We start from the raw sequence: 26266 nt of genomic DNA, 5'->3' as shown, positions 1-26266 counted from the left end.
AAAATTGGGATCAAAGTTTTTTTTTTAAAATTGATCTCTGCGGTTTCTACTAAATTACTCTGACAATTTCTGGTCTAAACATTTGAAATTTTACATAAAGGGTATTCAGAGATAGGGCAAGCTTTTTAATCAGTTTCAGTCGAAAATTTGAGCTGCCAAGGGATCAAAGTTCAAAAGATTTGATCTTTGCGATCTCTAGCAAACTATTCAGCCAATTTTGGGTCTAAACATTTGAAATTTATACATAACAGGTATTCAGACATGCGGCAAGCATTTTAATCAGTTTGGGGGCGAAAATTTGGCTGCCAAAAGTTAAAGTTGAAAGAGTTGACCTTTGCAGATTCTACCAAATTTCTCTGCAATTTTTGGTCTAAAGACTTGAAATTTTAGATGTGGGTAACTTGGACATGGGTATAACTTTGTATTTTGATTTGAGACCAAAATGATAAATGTTAAGGGGTCAAAATTAGGGTTAAAGTTAAAAAAAAATTGACGAAATTACTCAGACAAATTTTGGTCTAAACATTTGAAATCTTACATAAAGTGTATTCACATGTAGGGCAAGTTATGAACAGTACATAGGGCCCAAGCAAAGCCAGGCTGAACTGCTGGACTTTTTAAGCCTGTTAAAAATGGACAAAACTTATAGCCCATTAACTTAGAATGAGTTTGGTTTATGTTAAATTAATGGTTGAATATGGTTAAATTTTTGCTCACTGTTGCATTAAATACTAATCCCTAGAAATCCATATTAATCCCTACCTGTTCATCAAAAGGATAGCATAAAATGTAGTTTGCTGCACTTTATAAGAATGGTCCATACAAAATTGCAGGCAGATCGGACCAGTAGTTTCCAAGAAAAAAATGGAATGGACAGAGAGACGAAGAGAAATATAATAATAATGTAGATACTTGCTTTATAGGTTTTACACTATCAGTGCTCACTGTTGTGTCGCATACAGAAAGTTTAGAAAGTTGCTTCCAATCTTTACATTTAGGCACATTTCCTTCACTTTTTTAGCCAGTGAACATTATACTATGCTATCATACAAGTTGTTCTCCACATGGTAGGGAGACATGCATTTCAAACACTTCTGGTTTGCTTCAGGGTTATGATCGTGCCACAATACATTATCCGCAAGTGCCCAATATCTCTCCTCTGTACTGAGCTTTGACAATCCGATATGAGGATTATTTTCTCTAGAGTTAAACCCTGACTAAATATTCAAAGTCGCATAGTATTCGCAGCACAAATAAGGTCTCTTCGGTATGACTAACCCACACTAGCTTTTATGACGAATGGAGCACCTTCTCCAAGTGATACTAACTTAGCAACATTCAAGACTTATCCTGGAATCCAGTAAGACCAAATAATATAAGTAAGACCAAGTAATATAAGTAAGACCAAGTAATATAAGTAAGACCAAGTAATATAAGTAAGACCAAGTAATATAAGTAAGACCAAGTAATATAAGTAAGACCAAGTAATATAAGTAAGACCAAGTAATATAAGTAAGACCAAGTAATATAAGTAAGACCAAGTAATATAAGTAAGACCAAAAATATAAGTAAGACCAAAAATATAAGTGAGACCAAAAATATAAGTGAGACCAAAAATATAAGTGAGACCAAATAATATAAGTGAGACCAAGTAATATAAGTGAGACCAAGTAATATAAGTGAGACCAAGTAATATAAGTGAGACCAAATAATATAAGTAAAACCAAATAATATAAGTAAAACCAAATAATATAAGTAAAACCAAATAATATAAGTAAAACCAAATAATATAAGTAAGACCAAGTAATATAAGTAAGACCAAGTAATATAAGTAAGACCAAGTAATATAAGTGAGACCAAGTAATATAAGTGAGACCAAGTAATATAAGTGAGACCAAGTAATATAAGTGAGACCAAGTAATATAAGTGAGACCAAGTAATATACGTGAGACCAAATAATATAAGTGAGACCAAATAATATAAGTGAGACCAAATAATATAAGTGAGACCAAATAATATAAGTGAGACCAAATAATATAAGTGAGACCAAATAATATAAGTAAAACCAAATAATATAAGTAAAACCAAATAATATAAGTAAAACCAAATAATATAAGTAAAACCAAATAATATAAGTAAGACCAAATAATATAAGTAAGACCAAGTAATATAAGTAAGACCAAGTAATATAAGTGAGACCAAGTAATATAAGTGTGACCAAGTAATATAAGTGAGACCAAGTAATATAAGTGAGACCAAATAATATAACTGAGACCAAATAATATAAGTAAGACCAAGTAATATAAGTGAGACCCAGTAATATAAGTGAGACCAAATAATATAAGACCAAATAATATAAGTGAGACCAAGTAATATAAGTGAGACCAAGTAATATAAGTGAGACCAAGTAATATAAGTGAGACCAAGCACTATAAGTGAGACCAAGTAATATAAGTAAGACCAAATAATATAAGTGAGACCAAGTAATATAAGTGAGACCAAAAATATAAGTAAGACCAAGAGACCAAAAAAGATATAAAATATTAAAATAGTCAATTGAGGAGGGAAAAATTATGCTCTCAACTTTTATTTTACTAACTTGGTGTTTCAGAGATAAAGAACTTTAATGGAACATTTGAATATCTATGTATCTTCTCATATAGAGTTCAAGTGTTAGCCCCACGTAGGGGAGCCCCCCTTAATTTCTAAGAATTTCCACTCAAGGAAAATAAAATAAGTAGACATGCAGCTGGCAAACTGCAAGAAAATAAGCTTCATCAGGTATTGATGAGATTACAGATGCGTTACGCGTTCAACATGTCAGGTGGTTCAGCTATGTACATTGTGCACTTTTTGCATCAACTTCATAACAAAACAAAACAAAAAAAACAAAAAACAACCAATAAAAGATGAAAAACAACAACTAATAAAGATGAGAATGATAGTCCGAAATAAAAATAAAATTAATATATATAATGTTCATCTCAAAAATGAATTCCAATTAAGGAATAATATATATACCAATCGGTACAGACCCGACTATGGAAGATCAGATAAATAAACATGGATTTATAAGATCAAAGAACCCAACCTCGATCGCCCTTTGGGGCCCATGGCGCAGTTGATAGAGACGTTGAATCTCTACGGTTCCAGGTGGACATTGTCTGAAGATAGCAGTTTCAATCCTACCCAAAGCCAGCCAGAGGTTTACTTGGCCAAAAACGTGGTAAGACGACAACAACTACAGATGGCAGTGATTGCTGAGAATGCAGTTAGGAGATTCGAGGTTCCTATCCGACGAAGGCCAGAGGAATAGTTGGCCGAAACGTGAAAAAAACACAACAACCAATAAAAGATGAAAAACAACAACTAATAAAGACGAGAATAATAGTCCGAAATAAAAATAAAATAACTTCATAACATCATTAGTACTGGAGAGTGCAGTAGAATCTCAAATGCACATGAAACAATATGATGGCATGCATCCTGAGGATTGTAGATTGGATCACATGAATATTGTCCACCACAGAGTCTGGAATATTTACAGCACCCTAAATAGCAATAATTTCAACAGAATATATTATTCTCTGATGAGGATCCAGTAGGAAAAAGGAATTTCCAAATTGATAAATATTTTTTAAATGTTGCCAATATTTAATGTACCTAGTACTTCATAATTACAATAAATAATCAAGTGAAAACAAATTAAAAAAAAAAAAAAAACGTATAAATCACAGAGGCAAGAAGCACATGCAGACATAAAAAGTGCTAACAATTTTTTTAAGTTTGGTTTGGGTGTTTTGTTTTACGGCAGATCAACCAAATTTGCCTTCAATAATTTTGGTAAAAGTTGTTATACTGTAAATTCTTTATATCTTCAAATATTTATCTATGGTGTTTCGTTTGGTTGTTTTATACAGAAAATCTTTGGTGTTTGGCTTTGCAGAACATAATTGAGTTTTTGAGACAATGGAAAAAAAAAACAATAACATTAATGTTTGCTGCATTTGAGTCAGGAAGCCAATATCTTCAGATAATCTGACCTGTTGGCACAAGATATTATAATGCAGAGGTTAACTTACAAAAATTCTAAATAAAAAAAAAATCCAAATACATAAAATATGGTACTAATCAAGAGAAATTATTCTACAAACTGTTAAACAAAATCTTTTGTTCATCAGATTCTCCATAAATAAAAATGGAGTTGACAAATGATGTTTATCTGATGAGGAACTCTGTTCTAAATCTAATATAAAATTTAGTCAGATTTTTACCATGTTCAACATAACTAGCAATGCACTTAAATTGATATTTGATTCTGACTAGCAATTTCTTTCATCCTTGCAGCACAATTCTTTGAGGATAAAGAAGATAATTTGTTTCAATTTCTTTTGGAAAATAATTATTCAAAGATTACAATGGAGGCAATTCATGTCTTTTCTGCTTTTAAAAATGGATAAAATGTGAAATCTTCAGTGAAATATGTTTTTTATTAGAAATCACTCAAGACAAGGTGTGAAGCTACTTTATGTAAGGAATTAAGACAAATGAAAGATCGCAACGACAGGAGCTGCCTATTGACCTTAGTCTTGAAAAGATCAAGTTTATAGGTAAGAGGAAAGCAGGAAGAGAGTTCTATAAGCCTGCAGTTCTTGGAAAGAAGCTACTGGAATAGGAACCTTTATTACAATGAGGTATTAAAACAGCGAAATGATGGATACCTCTAGACTAACAAGTCAAACGAAGGGAGAAGGGAATAGAGTAGGCAAGTATGAAAAACACATGCCATAATATTTATAAAAAAGATTGAGACTAGCAACATCACGTCTGGGAGAGAAGTTGCAGGGAAGGGTTAGGATAATCAAATTACAGATATGCTTTCTGCATCTTATGAAGAACCATACACATTTATCTAATCTTAACAATAAATTTATTGAAATTTTAGGTGATGAAATTAGAATTTTATGCTGAACAATTTGTCATAATATTAGTGTCTGCTAATAGCTAAGAGGATAAGTTGGAATCGTCATCATACCATAGATTAAAAAAAAAAAAGAAAAAAAAATTTAAGCTACTTAGTGCTCTTTCAGTTACAGACTTGGCATTATAAGGTGGAGAAAATCTTGAGAAAAGAATGGCACTCTCCCCTATAATTCGATGGAGAAACTAACAAGAAGGAACTTTTGGGTTGCTCTTGACTATGGCTGACCGCTTCATCTTTTACATACTTAGCAGGCCACAAGTGTGGTTGCAAAGGATGAGATACATTAGGACTTGCTCACATTATATGCTGTAAAACAGACAAACGAAGTGGCACAAAATGAAATATAAAAATAGCATTTCTTTAATTACTTTTATGATAATAAAGCATTGCAGATTCACGCCTAAGCTGAAATGAGATTTTCTCCCAATGGTAAAAAAAAGTTCCATTAAAAGCTCACCTTAACTGACACATACAAGGAATGTTGAAGAACACATTAATATGCACAAAAGTTATCCAGAAATCTTTGTATAAATCCTTGGGATTATTTTCATTCTTTTGGAAAAAAAAAAGGGAATCCAAAAGAGAAGTTTACAAAAGAAACAAATGAAAACGAGTATTAAATGCATGGAAATGTCTCCATTGATAGGTTGTAACAAACGGTGGGGAGGGTTAATATTTAACATTTTAGGCCAGAGCTGTACAAGATTTTGGGTGACATCATGAGAATTAAAAAAGCCAGGACTAAAGATCAGAAAAGAAAGAAAAACAATCTCGGAAGAAAAACAAAAAAGAAAAAAGAGAAAATAAACGGCAAAGGAGAAAACAAAAACGTCCAAAACGAAAGAAAACAAAAAAAAAAAACGTCCAATCATCAAAACCAAAGAAAAAAGAATGAAAAACTAACAATAAAAAACGTCAATAATGAAAAAAAAAAAACTTCTAAAACAAAAAAAAAACATCTAAAACAACGAGAAACGTCTAAAAGAAAAAAAAACGTCTAAAAGAAAACAAAACAAAAAAACGTCTAAAAGAAAACAAAACAAAAAAACGTCTAAAAACAAAACATTTAAAACAAAGAGAAACGTCTAAATGAAAAAATGTCAACAAAAAAACATCCACGACGAAAATAAACACGTCAACAACGAAAATACAAACGTCAAAAAATAAAATAAAATCAAAAACAAAAATAAAAACGTCAAAATTGAAAAGAACGTCAAAATTGAAAAGAACGTCAAAATTGAAAAGAACGTCAAAATTGAAAAGAACGTCAAAATTGAAAAGAACGTCAAAATTGAAAAGAACGTCAAAATTGAAAAGAACGTCAAAATTGAAAAAAACGTCAAAAAAAAACGTCAAATTAAAAAAAAACGTCAAATTAAAAAAAAACGTCAAATTAAAAAAAAACGTCAAATTAAAAAAAAACCGTCAAATTAAAAAAAAAATTGTCAAATTAAAAAAAAAATTGTCAAATTAAAAAAAAAAAACAGAAAAAAAACGGAAAAAATGCAAGAAAGAAAAAACGAAAAAAAAAACAACAACAAAAGAAAAAGTATCTCAACAACAAAGGGAAAAAACGTCCAAAATAAGAAAAGAAAAGAAAAAATTCTGTTGACAGAATCAGAAAAAATAAATGAAGATTACTCTAAATTATAAAATGTAAAGTATCAGACAGATCATTTTTTTCTTGTAAATATCATTTTTAAAAATTAAGCACTTCATTAATTAAAAAATTACATTCATTTTTTATTATTACATCAAATAAACTTGGGGCATTCCAACTTGGTTTAATTAGGGTCTGAGTTCTTCATTTTTAAAATGTTATCACTTCTTTAGATCAATGGAGTTAGACCATTATTGGTAATTTCAGCTCAATTTGTCCATATTTTACAAGCGTTTGATGAAATTTACAAATTCAGAAATCTAAAATATTTTTAATTTTCTTGATTCTATAATTCAGAGTAGCTTTTAATGCTCTCTACATTAATCTATTTATGATTTTAATACAGTTAATACTAAATTTTAAAAAGAAATGATACAATCTACAAACATATAATCTATATTAATAAAAATTGAATTGCGATTTCTCATATGATAAGGTTTTGTGTGACTTTGCACATATTTAGTTTTATTTGGCTATTGAAATCAAAAATGCAATACTGCTAAAATTTTCATTTAAAATAATCTATTAAAGTTAAATCCGGATTTCATAAGCAAGCCAGCCATTTTCATCTTTTTTTTTTTTTTAAATAGATTATCAAAAGAATGAATTACTTTTTTGATATTTCAAAATTTGAAAGGCAATTGGAAGCATTTAAACTGCTGAATAGAAAGTAATTTCTGATTTTAAAATCAGTAGCAAATCCTTATGTATGGAAAGTTTTACATCAAATAATTTTATAGAGCTTAAAACATTACCTTACTTTAACAAAATTGCATGTAATTTTATAACTATTTTATTCAATTAATAATTAAATGACCAAACTATAGTATAATTTTTAAATCTAACTTTCAAAATTTTTTTTAAATAAAAACCAAGCTGGTAAATTGAAATGAACAAAACAAAAATAAATGACTCCCGGACAATGCCGGGTAGTGACAGTTAATAATAAAATGCTAACACAAAAAAAAAAAAAAAGACATTTCGCCAAGAGCAAAGTGTAGTATCTTTTCTGATACTACACTGTTCTACATCTGTTTTCAGTCAGTGAAGGAGAAACCCTTATAGACCGAAGCAATTTTTATCCCAGTTCTAAAAAAAAGTCACATAATCCGACCAATCATCTCTAAAACTTAAACCTGGCAACAATTAAAAAATAGTTTTATACTTAATTTGACGAAATTTCCACTACTTATGTTTACTACGCTATAATCACATTGGCTAGTGTATACTCATTAACCCTTATCCTCGAGTGGCTTCTGGGCCTTGATAAGTGGTGACTCCTGTGTAAAAAAAAAAAAAAAAAAAAAAAGTGTCCATTTTAGGGAAACTTGATTTTCCACATATTAAAAACCTATATTGTGTCTAACTCTGCCCTCGTAGGGAGGCAAGCAAATAGAGATAGATGTGAAAATTGTTTTATCTTAAAATAAAACATCCAAATGCATAAAAATCGATGTGTTCACAAAGTGATGCATAGTTGGGCACGATTTTCACTGGTGTGTGAAAGCTGAATCAAACATTCATTTACAAATCAAATAGTGTCGTTTGGTTCCCATGTGAATATTAAGCAAAGCGTAGAATTTCTGTCACATAAATATAAGTCAGTTATTCTAGAAAAACGAAATTTATTTTAAAAAAATAAATAAAAAGAGGAGGGGGTGAAATGAGAAAATCTGAATTCACAAGAACCAAAGTAAAACTGGACTGAGAAACACTGAACTAAAATTTTAAAACTATGACTTGAATAAAAAGATGTCCTATAATTAACTATACTTTAATCCAGGTGTTTCTTTTCTTGTTTCATATTTTGCATTTTATTTTTCACTCTTCTTTTCTAATCTGCACATAGAATCTAATCTACAAGATAAAATTAATGTGTTATATACTAGTAGGGGTACCCGGCGTTGCCTGGGTGTTTGTCGATGTGTGTGTAGGGGAAAAAAGGGCTAGTAGGCAGATAGGCTCGAACCCGAAGCCTTGAGTCAAAAGCGAAAAAGAAAATGAAAGAAAACGTGATATCTTACCGCGACGCTAAAAGGGCAGAGGACGTGAGAATCGTTGAAATTAAATGATTAAAAAGTTAAGTGAATGAGTTCACACAGCTGCATAAACTTTGGCTGCAAGCCAGTTAAGCTGGAAGCTTTCTGTGTATTTGTTTGTTTTCCCAAGATGTTGGGGAAAACCAGCTCCCCATAAAAAAGGAGGGGTGTCCAAATGAACAGCAATTGTCTGATATGATGGGTTTTCCTCCCACATTGATCAAAGCTCATTGCTTTCTGGACGTCCCGGCATGAAAGGCTGAGAATATGATATGACATATATAAGAAAGTATGAGGATCGAACCCTTGAGGCAAAGTTGTAAATCAAAGTATGAAAAAAAAAAAATGTGCGACGTTAACCATTGCTCCACCACGACATGCTAACGGAAACACGTTTGAATTTATTTAATTACTTGGATTTAGCAGGTGCCCGTTTTAATGAGTTAATGAGGTCAAGTTTGACTGCAGGATTTCATTTACTGCTGAACGCTTTCCCCCCCCCTCCAAGATGTTATAGGAAAAAGACTTACCCACATGCGTCTAGCAACAAATGTTGAATATTTATCTTCCCGAAATCGAGCAAATTAAATAGACAGGCGAGCTTCGTTGTTAACTCTGAGATATTACGATTTATATGTGATATAAAAAGTTTTAAAAAGTTGTGAAGCGAGCGACCGCTTCTCTGAAAGACGCCTTTTGTAGACATACAGAAAAAGCGAACACACATACATACATACATACATACATACATTTTCGCTTTTATATTCATAGAAAAGGAGAATTATGGGCTCAAAATGCTAGTATATGTTAGATATTGAACTGTTTTTAATGCCAATATTTAATTAAAATAAAATTGTTTTGGTCTTTTAACATTATTTCTAACGCTATGAATAATAGTTACCTATTCATTTATTTTTATCATGATTATCACTTTATATTTGAATTTATATTTTGAAATATAACGTAATTCATAGATCTATTATGTCATGCCAAACTTATAATTATTTTGTTATGCCGATGTTTTAAGCTCTATTAAACAATAAGAAGAAAGTATAAATAGCTTGGTTGGTAGAAGCTCAGAGTGAAGATCAAGATTTTGGTTTCAATTTTCAGTCATGGCAAGCACTTTATTTGTTGGGAATTTATTATTGCTGCCATATTCACCATTTCTAAAACTAGCTCTTTATTTCGAAAGGAGATAAATTCCACAATGTATTTATTACATAAAAAAAAAAAAAAAAAAAATCTGACTCAGCGACAGACAAAATCTATTTAAAATTCAAGAAAGTATAATAATAAATCTATCAAAATCGTTACATCATCAAGTTTGGTTTAAATGTTCATTTTATGTGTTATCATGTGTTGGACAGCTTTCTGAAATTGACTTTCTAATTAACTTATCTCTGGCCAGGTTTTTATTTATCCCTCTTTCTCTCAAATGCATCCTTACCACTTTCTCCCATGTTTTTCTTGGCTTTCCCCTGCCAACTGAGTCTGCTACCTCAACTGTTCTACATCTACTAACCCAAGGACACTCATTCATGCTTTCATGTGACCATATCAACAAAGTCTCTTGTTCAGCACACATCTCTCTATACTATACTGTTCAGGTTTCATCTTCCTCTGAAGTCATCAGATTTAAGCACATCTGTAAGATTCACAGTACACATCCATTGTATCATTCACATTTTTTCCCCCATGCAACACATGTCCTCAACCAAATTTCACTTCCATATATCATCACACTTTGTACACATACCTTATTAGTAAAATTTGCATATTAAGAGTAGGGGGGGGTCGTGAAGGTTAGGGGGTCAGGTTTGAGACCGCATGAAAGCAGAAATAGGAAAACCTGTGTGACACACAATGTCAGTGAAATTTGGAGTTTTTAGTTGGATACAATGAAAGCTAGTCGAGATGGGGAGGGGGCATGTTTGAAATGCAACAACATAAACTAGACCAATTTGTCTCTCTCTCTCCTTCACTGTGCCTAATGAAGAACTAAGAATCAAATAAAAGAATATGGTGCTTATTTTAAAATCGTCTCAAAATTGTTTGATTAATTTAAATTAACATGTCCCTTGGCTTCTTTGACTAGGTTGGTTGGTTGGTTGGTTGGTTGTTTTACGGCATATCAACCCTTTTCTGGTTATTTAATGCCGAATCCAAAGATTTTGAAGAAAAATTTTTTTTAATAGAATATATTTGTTGTTTTCACGTCGGTTTCTATTTAACCCATAGTTGGGACCCTAATAGGTACTACCACTCCGGGTCAGAGTGGACCTGGGAGCAATGGTAATTAAAGGGTGGCTCCACACTCCCCAAAGCCCACAAGCTGGGGCCTCACCACTAGATATAGTTTAAGGTCATATCCAGGACCCCCATTGAGGGACTTTTACCCTCTGCAGGGGGGGGGCAGTCGGCGTATTCTAATGCCCCACCGACAGGGCCTCTTTGACTAGGAACAAAGTGTAGTATATGTTCCGATTCTATTTTATCCTCCGTCAGTGAAGTGGAATTCCTTCTAGACTAAAACAATTTTTATTCCAATCCAGAGTGCCCCTTTTTTGGGAACTAGATTTTTCTCACATCAAAATCCGACCTCATGGGGGGAAACAAGAACTGAATAGAGAGGGAGGGTAGCTTAATTTAACAAGAAAACATACTAGCTAAAGTCATTTTTTTAACCTGAAATCAGTACTATATCTTAGGTACAATATAATATTCAATAGAGAATTGGGTCTGTAATAATAAATATGAAATCTGCATGAATTAAAATATATTTAATTATACTTTATGACCTGGCAAGGCCAGGCGCAGCCGCCATCTGACTTTTTTTATGTGTGTGTGTGTGTGTGTGCATATATATATACAGGGTGTCTACAAAGTCTGGCTACATTATGCAGCCAGACTTTGTGGGCACCGTGTAGATTATGCAGCCAGACTTTGTGGGCACCGTGTAGATTATGCAGCCAGACTTTGTGGGCACCGTGTAGATTATGCAGCCAGACTTTGTGGGCACCGTGTAGATTATGCAGCCAGACTTTGTGGGCACCCTATATATATATATATATATATATATATATATATATATACACACACTAGCTGGCTGCCCAGCATTGTCTGATCATAAAATATGCTTACACTCATATTTTAATTTATGTATATTGCATATGTATTATTATAGAATCAATCCTCTATTGATTATTATGTATTATAAAGAAATAATTTGCCTGGTGAATTAATTTACAAAAAAATAAAATAATGAAGATACTTTTGTTCATCAAATTCTGTCTGTGTTTATTTACAATATCATGTCAGCTGATATTTGACGATGAATGCCCTGGAAAAGTCACTTCTGACGTATGTCTGGACAAAACATATCTAAGAATACTGCCAGTCATATAAATTACCTTTGTGTGAAATTTGCAAAAGATAGCCTCGGCCGTTTCAGAACCTATGTGAAAGAAACTTACACACACACACAAAGGGACTATTATATAATAGTATTACAATAGAAAAATGCGAGCATGAAAAGTATAATGGTTAAGCTTAAACATGGAAAAAAACTGGAAAAGAAAAGGACAAGATATTCTAGTAAAAAATATAAATTTATAGCTTCAAATATTGCAGCATTAAGAATTGATTATATAATTGAATTTTTTAAAAAATTCTTTTTCCAGGCTTCCAGTAAATTCACTGGTTCTTTGTTTAATTTCAGTGTTATATTTTTGCCCCCATAAACATACACATATGTAATAATGTACTGCACTCGTCTGCTTTCAATAAAATCACCCTAATTATCTCCCTTTCATTCTTTTACTTGTTACTTCTCTTTTTGTGAAAGTGGTGAATTGGTAGTAACAGTAGTTGCTGAAGCGATGTGGTTGCTATGGAAACGTCATAAAAAAAAACGTTGCTCTCCGCCTAAGGTTTTTTTACGATTTTGAACACCAGAAAATCCATCATAACTTTTCGTTTTCTGAACGAAAATTAAATTTTTTTTTTTCACAATATAGCTGAGAATGAGATCTATAAACTGTAATAATTGTTTGCAATTTGGTTGAAAAATAAGTTAGCAGTGAAGCTTTAAAGCAGTTCTAAATGACTAAAACTGCCACTTAACCATATATTCAAACACTACTGTGTTTGAAGGATATATATTGTTGTTTGTCGTACGGTAACTTTTTGTGTAATCTGATGCCAAAACGATACATAGAAAAACTATTATTTTACTCAGAGTTTGGAGGAAGAGGAGGAATTCACATTTCTGCAAAATCTAAAATATCATTTTCGAGAATTAAAAATCATGTAATGGATTTTGATGAAAATTGGAATAAGAATTCTAGACATAAGGTTTAGTATAGTTATATTTTTATTATAATCTAATGCAAAGCGAGCATAAAAGTAGCGCAAAACTGTTTCATTTAGAAAATACATTTTACTCGTCCTGCGACATGTATTCTTCTCGTTAACTCAAACTGCAATCTGGATGTTTGTAGAGAAATAGAATAATTCCAACCAAATGCAGAAATTTACAAACTAATAAAAAATCTCATCCTTTTTTTTTATTTATTTACTTTTATCTTCATTTTTTTTTTTTTTTCTCAAAAATATATGTTGCTTGAGCATAATTCTAAACAAACCAGTCAAGCAACTCCTTGATACCAAGATTGTGCTAGATTTAGATTCGTTTAATTAGCACAAGTGTAGATCAGAGACCAATATCAATGGATGGTAACATCTTGATAATTGGTCGGAAATTATTGACAGCAGGCATGTCAAACATGCCGCATGTGGCTCATTGCAGGTTTATTTGCAGTCCAAACAGACAGCAACTTTGAAAAAAGTAGTGAGGGGGAGGGGTCAAAATAGGAGTCTCTGAAAAGTAGTAAGAATGTTTTTATCTATCATCGCTTCAGGAAAAAAATTTTGACATTAAATCTACTGATCAAAACTTGTCTTTCAAATTATCACTATCTTAATTATCAAAGAAGCTACAAGAAGTTACATTATGAAAACTCCAAGAAGGATTAACCATCTTTCATGGCAAGATTTTTCAGACAACTAGGTTGACTGATCATCATTTGTCATCTTCAATCTATATATCTATAAAAGTGAAAATGTCTGTGTGTGTGTCTGTGTATATTTTCCTACCAAATAACTGTCAATTTTCGGTCTACAGACTCGAAATTTGGCATAAGGGGTATTGAGATTTGGGAAAATCTTTTTAATCGGTTTTCGGCCAGAAATTTAGCTGTTAAGGGGTCAAAGTTCAACGATTTGACCTTTGAGAACTCTACCAAACTCCTCCGCCAATTTGGGGTCTAAACACTTGAAATTTTAGAGATAGGTTCCTTGGACATGGATCTAACTTTATAATTCTATTTGAGCCCAAAACAATAAATGCTAAGGGGTCAAAGTTAAAACAAAAAATTGACGTCTGTGGTCTCTACCAACTTTTCTCTGTGGTAGTTAAGGAAGACTATTATATAGAAAGGCATAACCATACATATTCACACTTTTTAATATATACATAAGCACATAAACTAATGAACAGTACATAGGGCCCGAGCAAAGCTGGGAGAAACTGCTAGTATATATAAAAGAAACAATGCTGTGCACATTTTTGTATGTCCAGCAAAGGCTTTTTTCACGAGGGTTCTTATTGGGGAGGGAGGGTACTATATTTTAGAACTTTTTATATACTCCCTAGATTGTGATATCTACGATTTGTGAAGGGAGATCACCTATATCTTTTATTTGAGCGACTTTTACAAAACTCATGCTATTTTGTTTTGTCGCATGTTTGTTCGTCTTTTTCGTATAAATAAAGCGCAAGTCACCGATGCAAAGGCGTCTTTTCATGCCAGGACGTCTTGAAAGCAATTAGCTTTGATCAATGTGGGGAAAACCCTGCATATCAGACAATTGTTATTCATTTGAGAGTTCCTCTTTTTTGGGGGAGCTTGGTTTCCCCAACATCGCGAGGAAACAAATCGGTGGAAAGCTGGACTGGCTTTCAGCCAATGCTAATTTCTGCACCTGCATGTACTCATTCACTTAGCAAGTCAACTTTTGATTGACATCGTTAAATTTGTACGTTGTTCACTTCCTATGTCTTTGTAGCGTAGCAGTAAGATGTCACGTTTTCTTTCACTTTCTTTTCCGCCTTTGCGTCATGGATTCAAGCCTGCCTCCCTAACACTTTTTTGTGCTCAACATACACCTCCAAACACCCGGGCAAGCACAGGCACCCCTGCTAGTCTATATATATATATATATATATATATATATATATATATACACAGGGCAAAATGTGTGTGTGTTTGTATGCATCACAAAAACTTGACAAATGCGTCAGAACATGACGAAACTGGTATCGTTTTAAACCTTAATCTTTCGGATGACAAATATCAAAAGATTGACAAATATCAAAAGATTGGCCAGAAACATTGGCTATGACGTTATATTTTTTTTTTAACCTTCTTTTTCTCCTTTGCATTACGGGCTTGAGCCTGCCTGCCTGCCTGCCTACTACCACTTTTTCTTTTTAACACCTCTCTCCACCTGGACTGCCTACTGTTGTTTTGATTCCTCCCACCCACTACTACCAATTTTTTTTGGGGGGGGGGGCTTACTACACCACCTCGACACACTCGGCCAACGTCAGGTACCCCCCACTAGTTTCTGATAAAATTTGGAACTGCACAGAAATTTTAGCCTAACATACCAAAGATTGTTGACAACAAGAGATGTGAAACCAAGACAAAACATGTTTGAATGCTTGTCCATTTTGAACTATTGTAATTTGGGTTTATATATATATATATATATATATATATATATATATATACACACACACACACACACATACACGCACACACAATGTTTGGTTTTCTAAAAAGATTTTCTTTAAAATAGGAAAACTTAAGTCATCCCCTTTCTTGATTAATTTATGTCGGAAATATTTTTCTAATCAAATTATTTTTGTCCATGTTTCATATAAACAATTAAACTTGCTACAACTTACTGTGTTCAATCTACGAGTTTTTTTTTCTTTTTACTAAAACATTCTTCTCGTCACCTTTCTTATCTTTAATTTGTTTACATTATCCTTTCACTGCATCTACAGGTGAAGTGTACACATTTACAAGCTAGCAACCTTCCCATGCGGCTGACATGATGGCTCCAAGTTCTTTTCCTGTATGGATGAGATATGGTCCGGTTCAGTCAAAGGAAAAGGAGGTGCAGTCTCCCAAGAATTACCTTCCTTGAAGAGAGAGCAGTTTATTGCTGATTCCATGAGGCAGCCCTATTGGGGAATACAGTCAGGTCTGTTTATAGCTAGTTTTGCAGAGATAGAGTGCACTTTCAGGAGGGCTGGCTCAGACCTTGCCCCCCCCCCTCAGTTTCTGCCCTATTGCAGTCAGAGATTAATAAAACAGCGAGCAAGACAACAAACATCCGCAGCAGAGTTTAGTAATACATTAAACTTGCCTATCTCTGGCCAGGTCTTTCTCTCGAGTTCCTCCTCATCACTTCCTCTCGTATTTTTTTATTTTGCCTACTCCTGTCAAACTGACCCTGTTACCTCAACTGATCTACATCTACTAACTCAAGAACTCTGGTTCATTCTTTCAATGTGGCCATACCAACAAAGTCTCCTGTCCTGCACAGCACACATCTCCCTATATTTTGAAGTAATGCCCAATTTCTATAACTACTACAGATTTCCCCTCTCCCTTTAAACTATTAAATTACCTATTAATCATTAATTTCCGTTCTTCATTATTAAATCTTTCAGTGAAAGAATGTGTACGAGAAAGTGTTATTTGAAAGGACAATAGCCAATGAGTCACCAATAATCAGCAACTATTTCAACACTCAAAGAAACTTAAAAAGATAAATCGGGTCAATGAGTAACATGCACGAACAGTTTGTTTTGTGTTAGACTTCATGAGAAGGGATTTTTAGGTGAGTTTTCGTATTTCATGTTATGCTTCAACTTTTAAGCGCAGTGTATGAGTAACACGCTTATTGCGTCGTTACTATTTACAACTAAAACTAAACAGTTTGCGGTCCAATAATAAGGCAAGAGAACTGAATATTTTATAACAAAGCAAATTCTTACAGAAAAAGACACGACCGAAAACATTAAAACTAACTATCCTATTGCCTTGTGAATGTCAACGATGACATTAAATCTCAAAATTAACAATGTTAATCTTATTAAATAAATAAAACAAACTTCATTTTTGCTTCGGTTGAGTGGGGGTGGGGGCCACCCTCCGGGCAACAATTAATTAAGCTTTAGCTGAAATGGAACGTAACGGACATCGAATCATGTAGTCTGTAGATTATCCAAGAGTCGGTTCTGGAAACTGAAGTTAAGCAGATCGAATGTAACCTCAAGTGATTCAGCATCGCAACTCAATTCAACTTGACGTGTATCTGTTTGAAGACTGCAATAAAGTTACGTTTTAAACTATGATAAAAAGGTTATGCCTCGTTATTATGTGTTGACTTGCATGAAAATCAAATGTTGGAGGGATGTTGGTTCCAGCATGGCGACGATAAAACTGCAAAAAGTGTATGCCTGCTTATAGTTTACAAAAAAAAAAAAAAAAAAAAAAAGAAACCGTTTTTATTTTAGTCATTTGAAAGAAAAGCTGAAAAACCAACCGGATTTTTGAGATGAGGATTGATAATTTGTGCTATATTTTTTTTTTTTTTTTTTACCAAGGCATCACCACATTATCAAGGCCCAAAGGCCACTCAAGGATAAGGGTTCCTGAGAGACATTCTCACAACATTTCGGTCAATGTAACCTTTGACCTTGTTCAGATATACGGCATAATCATGTTTGACACACCGGTTCCCGTCAGATCACCGAAGTTAAGCAATGATGAGCCTGGCCAGTATCAGATGGGTGACCATTTGGGACTTACAGGTGCTGTATGTGCTCTCTGCATGGTTTCCAGTTGTTCTGGAGTTCTCCTTGCCACTGGATTCAAATGGTGTCGATTCAGGAGAGGTGTGATTGGAGATTGCGAAACCCTTGCCTCACAATTACACGCACAGCTGCCACTACAGGGGGTATCCTTTGTCTTTCGAGACTGAATGGAGGCATCGATGTTCAGATGTATCGTGTTGAACTAGGTAATCTTCCTGTCAAACTTGGGAATTTGTACAGAATTTCAAATGGAAACTTTAATCCACAAAGGTAGCATGCTCTTGTTCTGTCAGCCATGACCAGGAAAAGTTTTAAGTAATTCGTGATTGTATACTTAGTATCGCGCACACGGAAGATTGAACCTTCAACCTCCAGTAACCTAGGTGCATGGATAACAAAATTATAAAAGTTCGAAAGTGTGTGACAACTTTCTTTTAAAGCCTCTCTGTCATCTTGAACCATTTGCAAGAAAAGAAAACCAATTGACTGACGTAATAATTTCAGTCTTTTTTTTTTTTTAAATGAAAAAGAACATTTTTACCCTACCCTTCACCCACTCACACGAATTTGCTCCCTAGTGATACTAAATGAATGAATATTGCAGTTTTGTTTGTTTTATTTTTTATTTATAGTTCGAGGTCACACTGAATCTGCTGATTTTAAAGTTTCTAAGTGTATCATGTGTAGTTTTTTACTTTTTGTCTGACACGCACCATTTTGCTTTATATAATACTTTACTTTAAAATGGGTCTCATTTTTCACAAGTCATTTATTTAGTAATCCCTACTTACCTGCCTTCAGATGGAGGCAGAGTTAGACAAAAGGTCAGTTATTAACGTGGGAAAAATCAAGTTCACAAAAAAAAAAAAAAAAAAAAAAAAAAAAAAAAGGGGGCACTCTTAATTAGGAATAAAAACAAGTGAAGCATGCATGGTCCCCCACGAGTGCACAGTGAACAAGGCATAAAAAAAAAAAATTAATAAGTTCAGCATTTGCCCCCTTCGCCCATTTAGCCCCAAAAGTCCCTAGGGGACGTCAAATCCTGGTGAAAATGAACAAACAGTGCAGTTTTAGACCATAACATATGTAAATTTGAGTTCTGCACCATGTAAAAAAAGAAAGGACTAAGTCCATCATCACCCCCCTCCATTTAGCCCCAAAAATCTCCAAGGCCTTAACATATTTAAATTTGAGTTCAACATCATGCAAAACTGCTAAATAGACATACACAGAAAATTTTGGATAAATATGGTAAAATAGTCCCAAAAATGGAGTGTTTTTATTAGCCCTAAAAGAGCCCCTCGGGCACACCCAAGAGTTATCGCGAAGTATAGACAAACAAAATTATATAGAAATCAGTTAGTTACAATTTTTCAGAAAGTTTTATAAAAATCTAAGGCATCATTTTTTTTTTAATAAGCACAAAGTGTCAATTTTAGCCATTTAAACTCGAAAGGCACCCCTAGAAGGGCAGTTGGAGTTTTCCCGGAAAATCCATTGTTACTTTTATACTCATATCATGTTTAATGTTTGTGCAAAATTTCAAAAAGTTCCAAGGCGTAGTTATTGAGAAAAGTGCGGACAGACGAACAGATGAACGGACAAGGATGAATTTACAGGTCCACCCTCCTTTTGTCGGGGGACCAATTAAAGATGTTCTCAGTATAGGAGGATTTTTAAGTGACAGAAAACAGAACAGATACTGCACTTTGATCCTAGCATGAAGAATGGGGCATAATTAAGTATCATCAATGTTCTAATTAAAACAGCAAATAGTTAATTGCATGTCTTCCACAACAAAACATAAGTCTCAAAAAGCGCATCGAATTTTTTTTTTTGTTTTCATTTTTTTAAGAGCTCTTTTCAGAACAGAGGGAAGAAAGATCGAGAAGACCCTAAACTGTTTTTCAAAAGATTTCTCTAAAAATGAATGCAAATACATTGAATATCTTTTAAACTTGAAACAAAAAACAAAAAAAAACTATCTACTTTTTACAATCTCAAAGACTCATCTTCCTCCAAGACATGTACACTCCTTATCAAAAATTTAAGACCACTTGAAAATCTTTAAAAAGAAACCATTTTTTTTTTAAGGATAGATTTTAAACTCCTTCCACTTAAGGTCACCAATACTACAACCTAAAAGGTTATGAAGAAAAAAAAAGCTACATTCCAAGCGTTTAATTCACTTAAAAAAAATCGATTAAAATAAACCATTAAAACACGTTTTTGTTTACTCGTAGGAAAAATGAAATCCATGTCAAAGTTATCGTTTTAGAAGCATATGTTATTTTTCATCTCGACTCCTAGCAACTCTTTGCACTCAGTGAATTTTTTTTAATGGACTAAAGTAGAAACTTATATCTAAATCAAAATATACTTACATTGCTTCTACAGTATTTGAACCGGAAGAAACCGACTTACTAAACCTAAAACTTAGATTAAGATAAAACAAAAAATGGTTTGATTTAAATACTGTGGATGTATCATTTAAGTGACACCTATTTTTTTCAACAGAAAAAAAAAAACAGGACCTTTAAAAACAAAACATTATGAAATTTATTACCCTGCACCTTTTAAGTCAGCAATACAATAAGAAAAATAAAAGAGGCTTATATAGAGAAAACACTGTGCTATTTCTTTTTAATAAAAAATGTTCAATGTAAATTCAAATTTTACAATATATTTTTTTTTTTGTTAGGTGAAAGCACATAATAGTTACAAAACATCCATCCCTCTCCATGTTAAGAATAGGTTTCTAAATGATTACGTTATTTCAGCACAATAACTCCTCTGCATAAGTACAAAATAAAAAAAAATACAATATACTAGCTGTTCTAAAGAAAGAAATTAATTTTAAAAAATGGCGGACAGAAATATAAAAACATGGTTACTCGTTCTGCACTAGTACTATGTGACTTATCAAAACTGGGTGACTGATCAAAACTGGGTGACTGAACGCTTTCTGGTCAAGAAATGGCAGGAACGATCATTTTACGTTATAAAGTAAATCTCCACTCCCAAATCTAATATACATAATATTTTTTATTTATATAGACAAATGCTGAATAGTTGCTACTGAATATGCTAATGTTTCAGACAAGTGGTCGGCCTGGATCACAAGCCTTTCTCGGGCAATTTAATAAAGTCTGTGTTACCATGAAGAAGTCTGGTTCTTAAATCTTAAGAACCAGACTTCTTCATGGGAACACAGACTTTATTATGTCGCCTGTCTGAAACATTAGCATGTTCAGTGGAGCAACTACGTAATATTTGTCTATATAAATAAAATTATATTTTGCTCTTTTTATTGAGCACTCATTTTAATTCACGAGTTTTCTCTTCTGAATACAGTTAACTTGGTGTGTGTGTATATATATATATATATATATATATATACACACACCAATATATATATATATACAAACACACACACACACTAGCAGGATGCCTGGCATTGCCCAGTCGTAAAATACGACTAAATATATTCTTTAATGCAGATTTTTTATTATATTGGGCACAATATAATAATAATGATTTAAAAAGTTTAAAAAAAAATGATCGAAAATATTTGGAATCAAGTATCCCTTTGCCGTTATTTTAGATCATTTTAAACAATAGCAGTAAGTTTTAGTCTCCCCTTCATCAAGGCCAGAGGTTTGGGAGATATATATATATATATATCCATATATATATAATTTCAGCTATTTTAAGGCTCTTGACGGATAACAAAAATAAAAGGTATTTTTTTTTTTCATTTACAGCGTGGGGCAAAGAGTACAATTCATTAAGAGTTTCTTTTCATTCAAACCTTGAAAAGAACACGTCTTTAAATTATTTTTGTTTTTAAACCATTTATTCATTTTCTTTGTTAGGCATTTTGCAGTGACAAGAAGCGGTCCAAAAAGAAAGGTTACCCAAAACAATATAAGTTTTTCTTCTATTTACCTGGATAAATGTTTTCATGTTTTTACTTATTTTAAAGCGTTTATTTACTTTGAAACACATGTAGTATTCAATCTTAAGTTAGAACAAGAAAAAAATGGCTGACATGAGGTGGGCATCTGGTGAGTATCGATAATCGTTCAAATATCGAAATTTAAAAAAAATATGGGTAGTAGAACATTAAATTTTCGCACGATTGATGATATTTATTGGGTGGGTTTCTACTAATATTGTTTGATTTTCGGTTTTTGAGCGATTATCGAGGCCAGATAACCGTCTAATGTCAGCCATTTTTTCTTGTTTTGAAGTAAATAAACTCTTTAAAATAGGTTCAAACAAAAACTTATCCAGATAAGAGTAACTTATCTTGCCTTTTGTAACATTTGTTTGTTGTGTATTCTTTATTTTAATCAAATATATATATATATATATTATAAATATATATTTTTTTTTGACAACTTTTCATTTAGTTGTCTATACTGCAAAATGACCGAAAACGAAAGTAACCCCCCCCCCCCCGATAATACATTTTGGTTTCTTTAAACAAGTTCGCCATTAAAAAGGAAAAAAAAAAAGTTTTTTACGACCTGCCTCAATGCCCCATAAACACCCTCAAACCACTCCATATTAAGAACGGCTTTCCAGGTTGGGGGGGGGAGTATTCCGAAAGACATTCTTAACATGGGGAAGTTGGCGTTTATAATACGCTGGGGCACGTCTTAAAAATTTAGCCAAAAAAATAAAATAAAATAAAAATAACGCTAAGTCATAAAAAAATATTTTTGGTGCTTATGCACTTTTGTTACCGCACTATTTTTTTAATAGTCTTTTCGGTATTTTTTCAGATTAGGTCCACCTCCACCTCCACAATTATCTTTTAAATGACAACTTCTATAGGTTTTCGACTATGCTAATTACGAAAATCCTATCTTTTACCATAAATTGTAAAGTACAGAATAGTTAGAAAACACCCTCCGCGTGTTAAGAATGGCTTTCTAAATAACGTTATAATTTCAGCACGCTAACAAAAGTGCATGGACTGCATGAGTACGATATTATTTTGGTATCTTTTTACGACTTGCCCCAATGTAGTATAAATATCCCCAACCACCACATGTTAAGAACGGCTTTCGGATTAAACGCCCACCCACCCCATATTAAGAACGGTTTTCGAGGTTGGGATGTGTTTATTCCGAAAGCCGTTCTTAACATGGAGAGGTTAGGGGTGTTTATAATATGCTGGGGCACGTAAAAATTTACCATTATTTTTTCCAAATTTTTTTTTTTTTTTTTTTAATGTGAAAGTTAAGTTCGTAATCAAGTAATCGATGAGATGAACGTGAAAAAAAAAAAAAAAAAAGAAAAATGTAAATTGTGGAATGTGTTATCTTCAAGTTCCGTCATCTGATATTTACAAAGTTTTTGCCCGGATCTGTCATCTGAAAAATGAATCAATTTTTTTTTTTTTTAATGAGCAAACGAAAAAAAAAAAAAAAAAAAAAGAAGGGGTGGGGGGGTTGCTTAATTTGAAAAATACAATTTGAAAAATAAAATAAGTAAAAATAGATTGCTTCATATCGCAGGTGACCGTGTAACAAGAAAATAAAAACGATGTTAGTGCACTTTCTTGATCCGCCCTATTTTTTAAATAGTATTTTCAAGTTTAATTAAAGTTTTATTATATATTTTTATTAAATTGCAAGGTTCAAGTACAGATTAGATACAAAACACCCTCCCCTCCCCAAATTAAGAATGGCTTTCTAAATATTATTCCAGCACGGATCAATAAGTGCACTTGCACTAGTACCAAAAAAATCTACTTGATCGATTTGCGATTTACGTAATTTTTAGAATATGGAATCTTCATTCTGTAACGAATACGGATTTTCTTTACTTTTAATTGCCGCCAAAAGTGTCAATCTGAATATGTACCGATATTTTTCTTAAAACTATCCTGTACTTTCACCTAACAATTTGATAAACAAAAGATAATGTAAAAATTGAAGTTAACTTGGAACGGATCGTATTCTGTAGCGCATAACTTGTTATAAGTACCAAGTACCAGTACCACATTTTTTTTATTTATTTGGGTACTCATGCAGAGAGTGATCCGTACTGAAATAATAACATTATTTAAAAAGCCATTCTTAACATGGGGAGGGTGTTTTGTACCTATTCTGTACTTTAACCTTACAATTGAATAAAAAAACTGGTTTGTATTACTGTACACAGATTCGAAAAAGTTGTCAAAAAACATATATAACAAATAAATGTTATCAAAGGCAAGATAAGTTACTTTTCTACCTAACTGGATATATTTTTCGTATTTTTGTTCAATGTAACATGCTTATTCAGCTCGAAAAGCATACAGTGTTTACCGATGTAGATGTATTGGAAAATTCAAAATGGCGCCCGACACTCTCTTTAACGCGGTAAGTTCAGGAAAAGATGTTATAAATAATAAACTAGACAAAATACTGTTAGAAATTCGCTCATTATATGTTACCGTGACATAAGTTGACATATATTCGGTGTTTTTTTAATAGTATTTTGTCTAGTTTATTATTTATAACACCTTTTCCCAAACTTACCATGTTAAAGAGAGTGTCGGGCACCATTTTGAATTTTCCAATACATCGGTAAACACTGCATGTTTTTCGAGCTGAATAAACATGTTACATTGAATAAAAACAAAAAGTACCCAGTTTGGTAGAAAAGTAACTTATCTTGCCTTTGATAATATTTATTTGTTATATATTTGTTTTTTTGACAACTTTTATGTGTACAGTAATACAAACCAAAAAAAAAAAAAAAAACATAATAAAACTTTAAACGTGGAAATACTGTTTAAAAAATAGCGCGGATCAGTAAGTGCATTAGCACCGTTATTTGAATGTTTCCATTTTCCGTTTCAGGAACCAAGTTTAACTTGGTGTGGTCATCTTTTCTTAGTTGTGTGTACCTCGATATCTGGTTTTACATAGCCAATATTGACAGCCTTAGAGGCGGATCTATATAAGCACCGCAAAATAATGTGTAAGTCATGAATAGGTACTTTTAAATTTAATCGAGAATTTAAAAAAATTATTTTTTTTCTTTTTAGAAATTAAAGTTTAAAATAAACATTTTTCTTTCAATAACTTTTTTATAATTAAAAAAAAAATCTCATTTTAATAAAAACCGAAAAATTGAAATTTAAAAAAAAAAAAAAAAAGAAAGAAAGAAAAAGGCGAGCATGAAAAAAAAAATGCCGGTAAGCTTGCAAAGGGTGGTAACAAAGTGGGGGATCTGTTTATAAGTAGTAATTTTGCTAAATTGATCCCCAACTTTGTGTCCTAAAAATAAACGGGCACTAGCCTTCCTTTCGCTTACAATGAAGTCAACGCTTGTTATGTCCGGGTAAAGTAAAATAACAACCGATGAACTGAAAACCTACAAGAAACAAATCCATGGAAGAATGGGGGTAAATATGAAAAAAAAAAAAAAAAGTGACATCAGCTGACGATGTATTTTACTTACGGAGTGAATAAGTAGGCATTGTGTAGCACGGAGTGTGTTTACAACAGACACAGAGAGTTGGGACTGCAAAATGGTACGATGAACGAGGGTTAGTTTCGTAGATCTTCGCTAAAGTTCGGAACTAGTTCGGAACGGTTCGGTAATTTACGGCAACCAACTGAGCAGAATTATTTTACGACAAACGTTTTGCTACAGTAAATTTTCGGCATTTTTCGGTATTTTCCGCAAACCACACCTAAATTATTAAGGCTGCTAGGGTTTCGTTTCGTTTCTTTCTTTTTTTCTTTTTTTTTTTTTTGATGATCGTTTCCAGTTACGTACGGATGACCAAAATCTCATAAAGTTTAGCTTCTAGTGTTTCAGAAGAGACAAACTAAAAAGGAAAATAAAAATGATTGGAATTTTTGTGAAGAGGGGAAGAAGCAATTTGTCAGTTAAAAAACTAAAAGCATACACTCCTGTAATTTGACCACAAACTGTAGAAAATAAAATTAAAAAAAAAACGATCACATTTTTTATTACTTATGTGTTACTTTATGTTATGAGCTAAACAGAAATGATTAGAACCTCGCCCCCCCTCTCTCTCTCTCTCTCTCTCTCTCTCTCTCTCTCTCTCTCTCTCTCTCTCTCTCTCTCACACACACACACATGCACACACTCTCACTCTCACACACACTCATACACAAGTATGTGTGTTTAATGAATCATGACTATAGGTTTCACATTGTGACCAATAAGTCAGATGATTCAAGACTTGTACCCACTTTAGGAAAGGTAATTGCTTTATCTTCCTAATAAATATATTTTTAAAAAATCACTGCACAAAAGAACAAACTTTTTAAACAATAAGAACTTAGAATATTTATTGGTAGCAGGAACTGGCAGGTCAGACTGCGAAAAAGGAAGAAGGAATAGAAAGTTTTTTTGAGGTCGTCGTTGGTCAGTCAGTACTGTGTCGTCCCCAGCTAATAGCAGTTGTCTCCAGTGGAGGCCGTCAATGCTGTTACGGACCAGGATATAATAATACCCTAACTCGCAACAACAAAAAAATAATGAAACGATCGGAATTGAAGGAAACAAAAACTCAATTGATGGATAAGATAAACGTGTCGTTTATTTACTGTTGAAAGAATGAATGTTTTAGATATAACACGTGTTCATGT

At 32.8% G+C, this 26266-nt stretch overlaps 1 protein-coding gene and 1 pseudogene across 1 annotated transcript in view; one reads left to right on the top strand and one right to left on the bottom strand.

The window, feature by feature from the left end:
- Window positions 1–25387, bottom strand: part of LOC145283716 (actin-interacting protein 1-like) — a 153371-nt gene extending 127984 nt beyond the window's left edge. The window contains exon 1 of the mRNA XM_080132752.1: window positions 25104–25387. Coding sequence (XP_079988878.1) covers window positions 25104–25122 — 19 coding nt within the window. The 5' untranslated portion in view covers window positions 25123–25387. The remainder of the gene's footprint in view (window positions 1–25103) is intronic.
- On the top strand, window positions 17531–17648 carry LOC145284355 (5S ribosomal RNA; annotated as a pseudogene).
- Window positions 25388–26266: the final 879 nt, after the last annotated feature.

Source organism: Euprymna scolopes, chromosome 8 (assembly GCF_053919585.1).
Source record: "Euprymna scolopes isolate OS-2025 chromosome 8, ASM5391958v1, whole genome shotgun sequence".
Taxonomy (NCBI): Eukaryota; Metazoa; Mollusca; class Cephalopoda; order Sepiida; family Sepiolidae; genus Euprymna; species Euprymna scolopes.
This window is presented reverse-complemented; position numbering and strand designations above follow the sequence as displayed.